Source organism: Ornithorhynchus anatinus, chromosome 3 (assembly GCF_004115215.2).
Source record: "Ornithorhynchus anatinus isolate Pmale09 chromosome 3, mOrnAna1.pri.v4, whole genome shotgun sequence".
Classification (NCBI taxonomy): domain Eukaryota; kingdom Metazoa; phylum Chordata; class Mammalia; order Monotremata; family Ornithorhynchidae; genus Ornithorhynchus; species Ornithorhynchus anatinus.
In genome coordinates, this window is record NC_041730.1 from 70,931,424 (window position 1) to 70,945,335 (window position 13,912).

The window sequence follows — 13,912 nt, forward strand, 5'->3', positions numbered from 1 at the left end:
GTGACTTTTTAGATGGCATTTGTTAAGGGCTTGCTACGCATCAAATACTGTTCTAAGTTTTGGGGTTAGATGCAAGTGAATTAGGTTGGACACAGTCCCTCTCCCCCATGAGGCTCACGGTCTAAGTAGGAGAGAGTAGAAGAGAACTGAGGCACAGAGAAGTTAAGCGAGTTGTCCAAGGTCACACAGCAAAGAATTGGAAGAGCTGTGATCAGAACTCAGGTCCTCTGACTCCCAGGCCTGTATGCTCTCCACTAGGCCAGGCTGCCTCTCCGTGATCCTTTGCTTTTCTCTTTAGGTCCTGGCTTGGAGGCTGATTTTCTAATAGGGCTATGGGCCCCAGTCTGGAGGGACGGAAACTATGCCTGATGGATCACCTTGAAATAATAATCAATGTTGGTATTGATTAAGCGCTTACTATGTTTAGAGCACTGTTCTAAGTGCTGGGGTAGATACAGGGTAATCAGGTTGTCCCACGTGAGGCTCACAGTCTTCATTCCTATTTTACAGATGTGGTCACTGAGGCACAGAGAAGTTAAGTGACTTGCCCACAGTCACACAGCTGACATGTGGCAGACCTGGAACTTGAACCCGTGACCTCTGACTCCCAAGCCCATATTTACCCCAGTCCCAGTATAGTCCCAGAACTATACCCCAGTATAGTTCTCAGCACATTGTAAACGCTTAACAAATACCCATAATGAGTCAGTTTTGGCTTCAAATTTGTGCCCATCTATCCCATATGTAACCATGACGGCCCAGTCAGTGAACTGACCTCATGATTGGTAGGGTTACAAACCCCCACTTTTTTATGGTATTTGTTGAATGCTTACTATGCGTTACTAAGAGCTGGGGCGGATGCAAACTAATCAGATTAGACGTAGTCCGTGTCCCAGACGGGGCTCACAGTCTTAATTCCCAGTTTGCGGACTGAGCACAGAAAAGTTAAGTGGCTTGCCCAAGGTCTCCCAGCGGACAAGTCGCATAGCTGGGGTTAGAACCCAAGTCCTCTGACTCCCAGGCCTGTTCTTGATCCTCTAGACCATGCTGCTTCTCGAATCAGACATGAAAGACAGAATACACACATGTGCATACTACTCCCAAACATACGCATACCTATGTGTATGTATTGTATATATATAAAGTGATAAAAAAAGTTTGATATTCAAAATGAGTTCATGAACACAGCTATAGAGATGTTTTATACTGTATTATGACAGTTTGCTGAAAGGAAGATAATGCGTTGTGAATTTCAGAATAAGTTCATAATGGAACACCTTTTGTAATAGATGCTTTTGTAACTTAGACTTTCATAATTAAAATACCAAGGGGTGGCAGAAACATAGTGCCAGTGGGTGACAATGATAAATCATCTCCGGCTCCAGCTAATCTGAACCATTCCCTTTGATTCATTTACCATCCACACGGCTAGTCCTGAACATTCCATTCCGTTGAAGACGTATCCCTCACTCAGCGTATGGGACATGTCAAAGTGGTTGAAAGACAGCTTGGAGATAGTACAAGAGAGGATTCACTGTGAGAGGGTACACGTGGAGAAGAGAGGGTGAAGGAAAGTAGAGGATTTTAAGGAGTAGAGAAGAAAGATGGGGCATAAACTGAGAGATACAGATATAATAATAATGTTAGTATTTGTTAAGCGCTTACTATGTGCAGTGCACTGTTCTAAGCGCTGGGGTAGACATAGGGGAATCAGGTTGTCCCACGTGGGGCTCACAGTTTTAATCCCCATTTTACAGATGAGGTAACCGAGGCACCGAGAAGTGAAGTGACTCGCCCACAGTCACACAGCTGACAAGTGGCAGAGCCGGAAATCGAACCCGTGACCTCTGACTCCGAAGCCCAGGCTCTTTCCAATGAGCCACGCTGAGTTTTGTTTTTCCGTAGTGCTCTGACATTTATTTCCTTTGTTCTCACAACGTTCCCACTAGGTAGGTGTTACTCCTCCCGTTTTACAGATGAGGAAACTGAATCCCAGAGAAGAAAAATGGCTTGACTGAGGCAGCACCCTAAATTGGTGGTGGAGCTGGGATTAGTTACCCTGTAAACTCGTAGTGGGCAGGGAATGTGTCTGTTTACTGTTGTATTGTACTCTCCCAAGCGCTTAGTATAGTGCTCTTCACACAGTAAGCTCTTAATAAATACGATTGACTAACTGGTCCTCTGACTCCCAGACCGACACATTTTCCGGTAGACCACGATGTCTCTTATAGGCAGAGCTTTCTCTCTTGCTTGAGTTCGGGGCTATGCCCTTGATGATTTGAGTGACCTAGCTAGATTTTTGTTTGTTAAGGAGTAGAAATCAGTAGAAGTCAACAAAACAGTGGAAGTTGAAGGAGTGAAAATATTCGAAAGAATACCCTTGATTTTAATAGATAAAAGGGATTCGGTTCCTGGTTGTGGGTGATGCCGTGAAAGAGACTGATAACCTCGTGATCAGTGGTATTTATTAAGCATTTACCGTTTTCTGAGCTCTGTACTTGTCTACCAACAGAATTGGTAGACTCAATTCCTACCCCCACCAGGAAATTACATCATCACCATCATCAATGTTATTTATTGAGAGCCTACTGTGTGCAGAGCTTATACTAAGTTCTTAGGCGAGTACAACAGAGGGCTTTTTTAATGGTGTTTGTTAAACACGTACTCTGTGACAGCAACCGTACTATCACTGGGGTAGATACAAAGTAATCAGGTTGGCCGTAGTCCATGTTCCCCATAGGGCACACTGTCTTAATTGCCTTTTTACTGATGAGAGAACTGAGGCACAGAGAAGTGAAGTGACATGCTCAGAGTCTGGTTGGTAGACACATTCCCTGCCTACAACAAGCTTACAATCCCTCTAGAGTCCCTCTAAACTGTAAACTCTTTGTGGACGGAGAATGTGTCTGTTTATTGCTATATTGTACTCTCCCTGTCACTTAGGACAGCCCTCTGCACACAGTAAGCGCTCAATAAGCACAATTGGCTGATTAGAGGGGTAGACAGATATCAATATAAATGCATAATTTATAATATATACTTTACGGGTATGTACATAAATACTGTGGGGTTAAAAGTGGAGCAAATATTAAACGCTCAAAGGTCGCAGATCCAAGTGCATAAGTGACACTGAAGGGAGAGGGGGTCTAGAAGGGGATATAATAATAATTATGGTATTGTCAAGCATTTACTCTGTGCCAGGCGCTGTCCGAAGCGCTGGGGTGGATACGAGCAAATCAGGTTGGACTCGGTCCCTGTCCCACACAGGGTTCATAATCTCTATCCCCATTTTACAGATGAGGTAACTGAGGCACAGAGAAGGGATGTGACTTGCCCAAGGTCACACAGCAGACAAGTGGCAAAGCTGGGATTAGAACCCAGGTCCTTCTGACTGCCAGGTCCGTGCTCTGTCCACTAGGCCTCGCTGCTTCTCACCATCATGTCAGGGAGGTTGGAGAGAGTAGCGTCCTAGTCGGGTGGTGATTTCTGGGAGATGTCGTGTCATATGGCTTTGATGTTGTTGAAGAAGATGGCAAGGTATCGTGTGCCGACACAATCAAGGGAGCGAAACTACAAGCTTCCAGTGGTTCCGAGGGATATAACGAGTTTCCCGATGTCCTCTGGTTGGCCGTTGTCCATCTCCCCTACTAGACTGTAAACTCCTTGATGACAGGATCCCGTCTACCAATTCTAATGAATTTTCCCAAGGGTCTAGGAATGTGCTCTGCACACAGCACTCTCTCAAAACCATCGATTTGTGAGAACTTATAGTCTTCACAAGTGAGCAGAAAGAACCGAGAAGCCTGCCTTCCCACGTAGACGTTCACCCAACTGGTGTGGAGCAGAGGCAGCAGATTAGGAGGCCGAGATTTGGCAGGTCTCACTGAAGGGATCGAAACAGAAGCCAAGATGCTCATTGTGTTGGAGAGGGGAGCCACACACCTTATAGGTGCTGCAAAATATGTCGTCTAATGAGTGATGACCAAAGATCTTGTTAATTTGAGGTGCCGTATGCTACTGGGAAGATCTTTTTGGAAATATTTTTGGGCAGTTCATCATTTAAAAATCTGATAGACCGTACCCTACCTAATGTGCAATCTATAATGTTGTTCCAGGTGCTTTGGATCGTTGTGTGATGGGGATCACAGCGGTAGAGATCCTGAATGCTTGTGATGAAGCAATCCCCGCTGCCGTCGATTCCCTGAGTCACCCGGCTGTCAACCTGAAGCAGGCCATGACCAGACGGAGCCTTGCTGCTCTAAAAAATATGGCCCATCATAAGCTCCAAACCCTCGCGACTAACCTGCTGGCTTCCGAGGCGTCTGACAAAGTGAGTTTCGTGTCTGAGGACAAGTGCGTAATTCTACAGATGTTATTTTTGCAGTGTATTCTGAACCTTATTTTGGCAGAGTGGCTTTTGAGACTTGGCAGTGAGCATCCTGATTTTGGTGTATCGTTATTCGGTGGACTCGAATCTTCTTTATTTTGAAAGATATCCAGTTCTAAAGCAAGGCAGAGAGCAAGGGTGGAGATGCACAAATCTCCGTTTCAGTCAGTCGTATTCACTGTGTGCGTAGCTTACTGTGTGAAGGGCACTGTACTGAGCACTTGGGAAAGTAAGATATAACAGAGTTGCCGCTGACACATTTCCTGCTCACAGAGAGCTTCCTTGGCCCTATGCAGGCCCCTTTTAGACTGTCAAGCTCATTTTGGGTAGAGAATGTGTCTGTCGTTGTACTCTCCTAAGACCTTACTACAGTGCCCTGCACACAGTAGTAGATACTCAGTAAATATGGTTGATTGATTCCACAAGTCAAAATTTACATGCCTTTTAAAACTTGGGTAAATTGGTGGCTGTCAACTGGGATGGGAAAATTTAGTTGAAAGAAATTTGGAGGGAAGATAAGGAGATCAGGTTTTAGCTTATGGAGCGTAAGCTGTCGGCAGGACATTTGTGAGGAAGTGTCCTGCGGGGCGAGGAAATGGGAGATTGCAGAGAAGGAGAATGATCGAGGCTAGTGAAGTAGATTTGGGAGTCATCCGCACAGGTGGTAGGTGTTACTCATGTGAGCAGATGAGCTCCTCAAGAGAGCGGGTATAAAGTGAGATAAGAGGACTCTTGGGTAAGTACTAAGTGCCGGGGTAGATACACACTAATCAGGTTGGATACAGTCCATTATCCCCCATGGGACTCCCAGTCTTAATCCCCATTTTACAGATGAGGTAACTGAGGGACAGAGAGGTGCAGTCACTTGTCCAGGTTCAAATGGCAAACAAGTGGCCGAGCCAAGTTCAGAACCCAGGTCCTCTGACTCCAGCCTGAGCTCTTTCCATTAGACCACCCTGCCTCCCCGTTACGGGGTGGGAGGCCGAGGGAGAGCTGACCAAAGAGTCCGAGAAGGGTCGGCCCCAGAGGTACCCGGGGAGAACCGGGAGAGGACTGCAGCAGTGAGCCAAGGGTAGGTAGGATTTTTAGGAGAAGCAAGTCATCCACAGTATTGAAAGCAGCTGAGAGGTGGAGAGAGAGAGAGCCCCCGAGTAATCGAGTTAGCTGCATATAGTTTGTAGCACACAATCCTAATTCAATTTAATCTGAAGCATTTCACATAATGTTGTGCTTGCCAATTCCGTGTTTCCCTAAAATATAAAGATCGTATTGATTTTACCCTGTCGGGCCGCTAACAGGTATGTGTCTGAATGTCCGAAGTTCTTTACAAATTGAATTTAACTTTGTGTAGATCTTGGGAACTTGTTGGCAAAAGCAGGTGTATGTGTCGGTCTGATTTCAAATCTAAATGATTTCTTTTTCTCTAAGTGATCCTCTAGGAACCAGAACTACAGAAAAACCGATTCACAACTGGAATTTTGAAAAATATGTGGTATTTTACCATTTATGAAAGCCTTTTGTAAGTGGTTATGGTCCATTATGTGATTTTTACAATCTTGTTTGTCCCCGTTTTAATGGCACGTTTTATAGTGCAATTAGTGATAAAAGCACCAGATATCAGAGACACTACTCTTATGTATTGTAAAATATATTGCTTGTGAACATAGTTGGTCCTGTAGCAGTGGTAATTGTTGCCTAGCCTATGAGGAAAACAATTATAGAAGGAAAAAACAAGCTTTAGGAGCTGAGGCTGCAAGAGGATAATCACTTTATGAAAAATGTATGCCGGCTGAGCCATTAGGGATTTGTCTCACTGCACTCCCAGGTTGAGATGGCAGATCTTTCAAAGGAAAATCACAGAACGTAACCGTACTCGCATGACATCAGCTTTCGGACCCCAGCGGAGAATATTCCAAAAAAATCCGAACAATTAAACCGAAGTCGTCCTAGGCTTTCTTTTCAGACATCAGTCTTTTCCTTACGTTTAGCTGTAGTTTAGCTCTCGCTGTAAAACCTGACGGTGGCTTGATTCTAATTTGTAATACCTGCTAAGGAATAGTTGGAGGTGATAAATACTTTGCATGGATGATTACATTCATCCCTGCGAGTATATACGCCACGTACATCAGCCTCGACAGTAAGCACAAGATATATACCAGCCCACAGAAATTTTTTTATATGAAGATACTCAAGTAGTAAAATAGTCATTTTATAAAGATTTTTTCACTACCCATTTTAGTTGGAACATTACTGTGTTCCATCGGCTTTAAAGCACTTAATCAGTTTGGCTCCTCCTACCTTGCCTCACTGTAGCCCAGCTCACGCGCTCCACTCTTCTAACGCTAATCTGTTCACTCTACCTCAGTCACACCTATCTTGCCACCGACTCCTTGTCCACATCCTCCCTGTGGCCTGGAACTCCTCCCGCCTTCGTACAGATGCCCCCTCTCCCCACCTTCAAAGCCTTATTAAAGTCACATCTCTTCCAAGAGGCCTTCCCCAGAGAGGTCCTCATTTCCCCTACTCTCTCTCCTTCCGCATCGCCTGTGTACTTGGATCTGTACCTTAAAAGCACTTATATTCACCCATCTTCAGTCCTGGAGCACTTAGGTACAAATCCGTAACTTATTTCAAAGTTTGTCTCACCCTCTAGGCTATCAGCTCCTTGTGGCAGGGAATGTGTCTACCAACTCTGTTGCTTTGTGCTCCCAGGTGTTTAATACAGTGCTTTCCATACAGAAAATGCTCAACAAGTACTACTAATTGAAGAATTAGGGAGCTCTTGTTCCACAGCACGTATTTGGATGAATACGACGTCAGAAGAAAGAGTTTGGGACATGTGTATGGAATCTTTTAATACATGTTCAAAGAATGCAACGTTCTCCAGCATTTAAATTCCAACGTTAGAGAACTAACTGTATGTGAAATGGGAATCTTCGATCCCCAACCAGTCACTAGCAGGTGGAGTGCAGCCTGGTACACCTTCCCATCGTAAGTCCCTCCCCACCTGCCACTTCAGCATTTTGAGATCATCCCACCCCTTGGACACTCACACTCCGCCAACCCCTTGGAGCTTGTTATGTGCGCGTCTTTATACTCCACTGCTCTCCTCCAACCAGTAATTCGTTTCAGTGTCTGTCTTGTGCCAGAGTGGAGAGCGAGGAATGGTTTGAAAGATAGCTTGGGAGGAATGAGCAAAGGGAATTGAGAAGTAGCAGGTCAGGAGAGTAGATAAGTAAAGTTGGGTGAGTTGCTTTAAAAAAAAAAAACAAAAACAAAACCTTAAATCCTACCCAGTATTTTCTGGGAGTCTCAAGGGGTCTGAGATAGGGCTAGCTGGAGATATTTATTGTGTAGCCCTATTGGACCACTTGAGAGTTGAATCATCTCACTCGATCATTGGTGTTTATTGAGTGCTTACTGTGTGCAGAGCATTGTACTAAGCGCCCCGGAGAGTACGGTCCAATAGAGTTGGAAGTCATGAGACTTGCCCCCAAGGAGCTCCCAGGCTATAATCCTGCTTTCAAAATCCAGCCCCTCGACCTCTGCCTCCCAACCAGCGCGGCTCAGTGGAAAGAGCCTGGGCTTGGGAGTCAGAGGTCATGGGTTCGAATCCCGGCTCTGCCACTTGTCAGCTCTGTGACTGTGGGCAAGTCACTTAATTTCTCTGGCCCTCAGTTACCTCACCTGTAAAATGGGGATTAAGCCTCTGAGCCTCACGTAGGACAAGATGATTACCCTGTATCTAGCCGAGCGCTTAGAACAGTGCTCTGCACATAGTAAGCGCTTAACAAATGCCAACATTATTATTATTATTAACCCCATTCCTTTTAATATGCCCACTCTTCTTGCTCCCTGGCTTTCTTCAACTGCTCACTCTCTGATGGCTCCTTCCACTCTTGTTTCATACATTCCCATTTGTCTTCTTCCCTAAAAAAAACCCCTAACTTTTCTGAACCCCATTATCCAAACCAGCTGTCACCCCATATTCTTCTTTCTCTTTTGGTCATATTCCTTGAATGGTTTTTATTTACTTTTACACTCCCCCCACACTTACCTGGCGCATAGTAAGTACTTAGCAAACATCGAAAAGAACCCCTTTCACACTTTGTTACACCATCCCTACAGTACTTTCATACATATTCTCATACTCTGCTGGTTTCTCTATCTGTAGTTTATTTTACTGATTATCTCCCCAACTATGTAAATTCCTTGATAGGGGATACTGTCTCCCAACTCTATTGTTCTCTTTCAAGTGCTTAGTATAATGCTCTGCACATAGTAAAGGTTAAATATCCTTGAGGCATTGATTGGTTTACTGAAGTACTTAAATGGCTTGTAGTGGGGAAAATAAGAGAGGTGAGAGATTAATCAGTCAAGGCCCCTGGAGGAGATGCAATTTCACAAGGGCTTTTTAATTTGGGGAGATAGAGATCCAGGCAGAGGAAAGGGTGTGTTCAGGAGGTTAGTTTTGAGGTAAAGTGTGTATCTTGGTTTGAGAGGAATGAAGTATGTGAACTGGGATCTAATGGAAGAGGGGTGAGGATAAGTAGTGGGAACAGAGCTGATAGAGTCCCTTGATACTAAATAAAGTTGTAAGATATAGTGATCTTCGGTGACCTTCAAAGGAACAGTTTCAGTGGATTAGAGGAGTTGAAAACCTGATCGTATAGAGTCAAGGAGGGAGTTGGAAGAGAGGCGGCAGGTGTAAAACAAATTCATTTGAGGAGTTTGGACAGGAATGGTTAATCAAGAGTATGTGCGTTCTTATCACATTGGCACTTCCTTTTGGCTACTGAACGGCTATCTCCTAATTTTGCAGGACCTTCAAGGCTAAGTTCTAAATCCCTCTTCCATTTTCCAATTGATACCTGCTCCCTTGGAGAACTCATTCACTCCCATGATTTCAAATACAACCTCACTGCAGATGATTCCCAAATCAGTCTTTATAGCCCAGACCCCTCTCCTTCTCTGCAGTCTCATATTTCCTCCGACTTCAGGAAATTTCGACTTAGATGTCTCGCTGACACCTCAACGTACATGTCCAAACCAGAACTACTTATCTTACCACCCAAATCCTGGCCTCCCTAAGACTTTCCTGTCACTGTAGACAACACCACCATGTTCCCTGAGTCACAAATCCATAACCTTTGCATTGTCCTTGACTCATCTCTCTCATTCAATATGCATATTCCGTCACCAAATCCCGTTGGTTCTATATTCACGGCATCTCTAGGAGTCACCCCTTTCCTCCCTTGACTACTGGATCAGCCTCCTTACTAAATCTCTCTGCCTTTTGTCTCTCCCCCCTCGAGTGCATACTTCATTCTGCTGCCTTATCATTTTTCTCAAAATCCATCCAGTTCACATCTCGCCACTCCTCAAACACCTTCAATGGTTTCTCTTCCATCTCGGCATCGAACGGGAACTCCTTATCATCGGCTTTAAAGCACTCGATCAGCTCTCCCCCTCCAACCTCACCTCATTGATCTCCTACTACAACGCAGCCTGCACACTCTGTTCCTCTTACACCAACCTTCTCTCTGCATCTCGATCTCATCTATCCTGCCATCGACCACTTTTTTGGGCCCTCCCTCTGGCCAGGAACTCCTTCCCCCTTTATTTCTGACAGACCACTACTACTCTTCCCCACATTTTGAGCCATGTAAAATCACATATCCTCCAAAAGGCTTTACCGGACTAAGCCCTCATTTCCTCCGTCTGCCCTTCCTTCTGCATCACCTCTACAGTTGATTTGTCCCCTTACATACTCCACCTCCGTACTTCGGCACTTATGTCCTTATGCTTTGCCCTTTTCTTATCTCTTATTTTTTAAATGTCTATTTTCCTCTCTGGACTATAAGCTCTTGTGGGGCAGGGACCATTTCTGTCAACTCTGTTGTACTGTACTTTCAAAAGCTCATAGTACAGTGCTCTGCACACAGGAATCATCCAGTAAATATCAATAATAATCCTCAAATTGAACCCCCTTCAAAATTACTTCTTGTTACTCTTAATGAAAAGGAAAAGTCATTGATTAGAATGTCACAGAGGCTTCTCTTTGTTTCCCCTCAATAGGAAGAAAGCCAGAACAATAGGGGTTTTAAAAAAAGTTTTGAGAAAGTCAGCCTGTTTGCACATTAGTACCCTGTAGGGAAGTGATCTTCTCTTCTTGTTTCCCTAAAAATCTCTCTGCTCCTCTCAGAATTGTTTCCAAAAACACTTGAGCTGTTTTCAGTTGACTTAGTGGTTTCCCAAGAAATGGACAGCCTAAAGTGAAGAACATAGTTTTGTGGAAAAAATAATCTTTTGTGGAAAAGACAGCCAGGTGAATTGGATTCTCATCCTGACGACTATTGATAATCTGTTTGACCTTTAGAGAGGCACTCGGATTCATTCTCTTATCTCTTATTCTTTATGGAATTGGTGATGATGTATCTCACAGAATTTTGTGAAAATTAAATTCACTGGAATTTGGGTACAGCAAAAATTCACATTTGGGGCATTAATTGATCAAATCCTAAAAAAAAATATTTTGGGATTAGACCACCAGTGTTATGACAATATTTAGCTTTTGAGTGGCTTCTTAGACGTTTTAATTAGTTCTGAGATGATGAAAAACTGAGAGACTAGATCCAGTTGATCTTTTTTGCCATCATCGCCAATATCTAATTTTCTATGAATGTTAGTGACCAAATTCCTTCAGGGACAAGATGGAATGTGGTAGCAAGTAGCAATCAGTTTGCTACCCATTTTAGAGATTTCATGGTAAAGTGCAAAAGAGGCATGGATATGTGAAGAAGCCAGAGGGCTAACACCTATGTTATAAGAGTAGCCTTGGTTAATAATAATTCTATTATGCAGGGTAGTAAAATGAGAATAAAAAGTCTGGGCATTCTCGCTCTTGTTACCTCACACAATGAGTGGGTTGGAGAAGCAGCGTGGCTCAGTGGAAAGAGCAGGGGCTTTGGAGTCAGGGCTCATGAGTTCGAATCCCAGCTCTGCCACTTGGCTGTGTGACTGTGGGCAAGTCACTTAACTTCTCTGTGCCTCAGTTCCCTCATCTGTAAAATGGGGATTAAGACTGTGAGCCCCACGTGGGACAACCTGATTCCCCTATGTCTACCCCAGCGCTTAGAACAGTGCTCGGCACATAGTGAGCGCTTAACAAATACCAACATTATTATTATTATTATTATTATTAATATGTAATCTGGTGATCTGTGGAGACTGTGATATAAATTTCAGAGAATTTGGTTCTGATCTCTGTCATTTGTTCTTCCAAGGTGTGGATTGTATTCCTGAAAAAGCTCATGTTGTCCAAAAGCTGTGATTTATGGATTCTGGGTTTGCTGCTGCATATGTGGGTGGAACTGTTTCTTCCAACTTCATTTACCTTGATTGGCCACATTGTGGTCCATCTGGACAAATCAGTTAATTAGTGATATTTATTGAGCACCTACTGTGTTCAGAGCACTTTACTAAGCATTATGGGAGAGCGCTGATTTTGAAATTGGTTTCTTTCTATATGGGTAATGAAAACAGGCATTATGGCAGGTATTATATTTAAAATTTTCATCCATGCTGTGATGCATGGAGAGAAAACTATGATCAGTAAGTTTATTCTTAGCCACCAAGGTGGTACAGGCACTTAAGCATCTCAGAACAAGATAACAATGTAGTTTTCCTGTTGCCTATAAAATGTAATCCATTGGGTACCAGTACAGCTTAGTGGAGATTAGATGGGCCTCAGAATCACTTTGACACTTGCCTGAGGTGTGACCTTAGGCAAGTCACTTAACTTCTCTGTGCCTTGTTTTTTTTAAATCTGTAAAATGGGGATTAAATCCTAAATAATAATTGTGGTATTTAAGTGCTCACTGCTGTACTAAGCCTTGGGGTAGATACAAGATAATCAGGTCCTACACGGAGCTCACAGTCTGAGAACAGGTATTTTAAACTGAAACAGGTATCGAATCCCCATTTTACAGACAAGGGAACTGAGGCACAGAGAAGTTAAGTGACTTGCCCGAGGTCACACATCGGGTAAGTGACGGAGCTTGGATTAAAACCCGGGGTCTCTGACTTCGAGGCCTGTGCTCTTTCCACTAGGCCACTCTGCTTCCCTGCTTCCTACTCTCTCCTCTTTACGCCATAAGCCCCAATTCATTCATTCATTCAGTCGCATTTAGGGTGACGGCGAGATAGACGATATGGAGGTAGAAAGAACGGTTGGCACTAGGGAAGCGAAGTGTGCAGGCTGGGTTGTAGTAGGTTGGCACCCTTTATTCACCCCACCCTCAACCCCACAGCACTTAGAGAAAGAGCGTGGCCTAATTTATTTGCCATTGTTTTAATGAGATGTTCTTCCCCTTGACTCTATTTATTGCCATTGTTCTCGTCTGTCCGTCTCCCCCGGTTAGACCGTAAGCCCGTCAAATGGCAGGGACTGTCTCTATCTGTTGCCGACTTGTTCATTCCAAGCGCTTAGTACAGTGCTCTGCACATAGTAAGCGCTCAATAAATACTATTGAATGAATGAATAATGGATAGAGCACGGATTTGGCTTCTAAATCCGGCTCCAACACTAGCTTGCTGTGTGACCTTGGGCCAGTCACTTTGCTTCTCTCTGCCTCAGTTACCTCATCTGTAAAATGGGGGTTAAGACTGTGAGCCCCCATAACTCGATTTGTTATATCCACCTCAGTGCTTAGTACAATGCCTAGCACATCGTAAGCGCTTGACAAATACCAAGCAGCGTAGCTCAGTGGAAAGAGCACGGGCTTGGGAGTCGGAGGTCATGGGTTCGAATTCCGACTCTGCCACTTGTCAGCTGACGGTGGGCAAGTCGCTTCACTTCTCTGGGCCTCAGTGACCTCATCTGTAAAATGGGGATTAAGACTGTGAGCCTCACGTGGGACAACCTGATTACCCTGTATCTACCTCAGCGCTTAGAACAGTGTTCTGCACATAGCGCTGAACAAATTCCAACATCATCATTATTAGTATTATAATAAAATCTGTAATTCATTTAAATTCATGTCTTTCTCCTGCTCTGGATTGTAAGTGCCCTGTAGGCAGTGAACTTATCTATAGACTCTGTTGTAGTTTACTCTCCCAAGTGCTTAGTACAGTACTTTACACACAGTAAGCAGTCAATAAATATGGCCGATTGATTAGCTAAGAAAGGTAGGAGGGGGAGAGCTGATGGAGTGCCTTAAGAGAAAAGAGCTGATGAAAGGGGGAAGGGAAGGCGGAGAAAGACAGGCTGGTGAAGGGAAAATTTACTGCCATTCCAAGCCATCCTCCTCTGAACTTGACTCCGTACCATCAACTAATCCCAGATATCTTGTCCAGGCCAAAGGATGATTCATTCATTCATTCAGTCGTATTTATTGACCCCCTCCTGTGTGCACGGCACTGTACTAAGCACTTGAAAAGTACAGTTCGGCCACCGTCAGCACTCCCGCGGTTAGGGGATCTGTCTCACCGTCGGCGAGTAAGCCGGACATCATGGCGGGTCCT

At 44.2% G+C, this 13,912-nt stretch overlaps 1 protein-coding gene across 2 annotated transcripts in view; it reads left to right on the plus strand.

Moving 5' to 3' along the window:
• WDR7 (WD repeat domain 7) overlaps nucleotides 1–13,912 on the plus strand; it is a 447,173-nt gene that overhangs the window by 94,007 nt on the left and 339,254 nt on the right. For both annotated transcript variants that reach the window (XM_029059993.1, XM_029059994.1), the window contains exon 14: nucleotides 4,116–4,330. In XM_029059993.1, coding sequence (XP_028915826.1) covers nucleotides 4,116–4,330 — 215 coding nt within the window. The remainder of the gene's footprint in view (nucleotides 1–4,115; nucleotides 4,331–13,912) is intronic.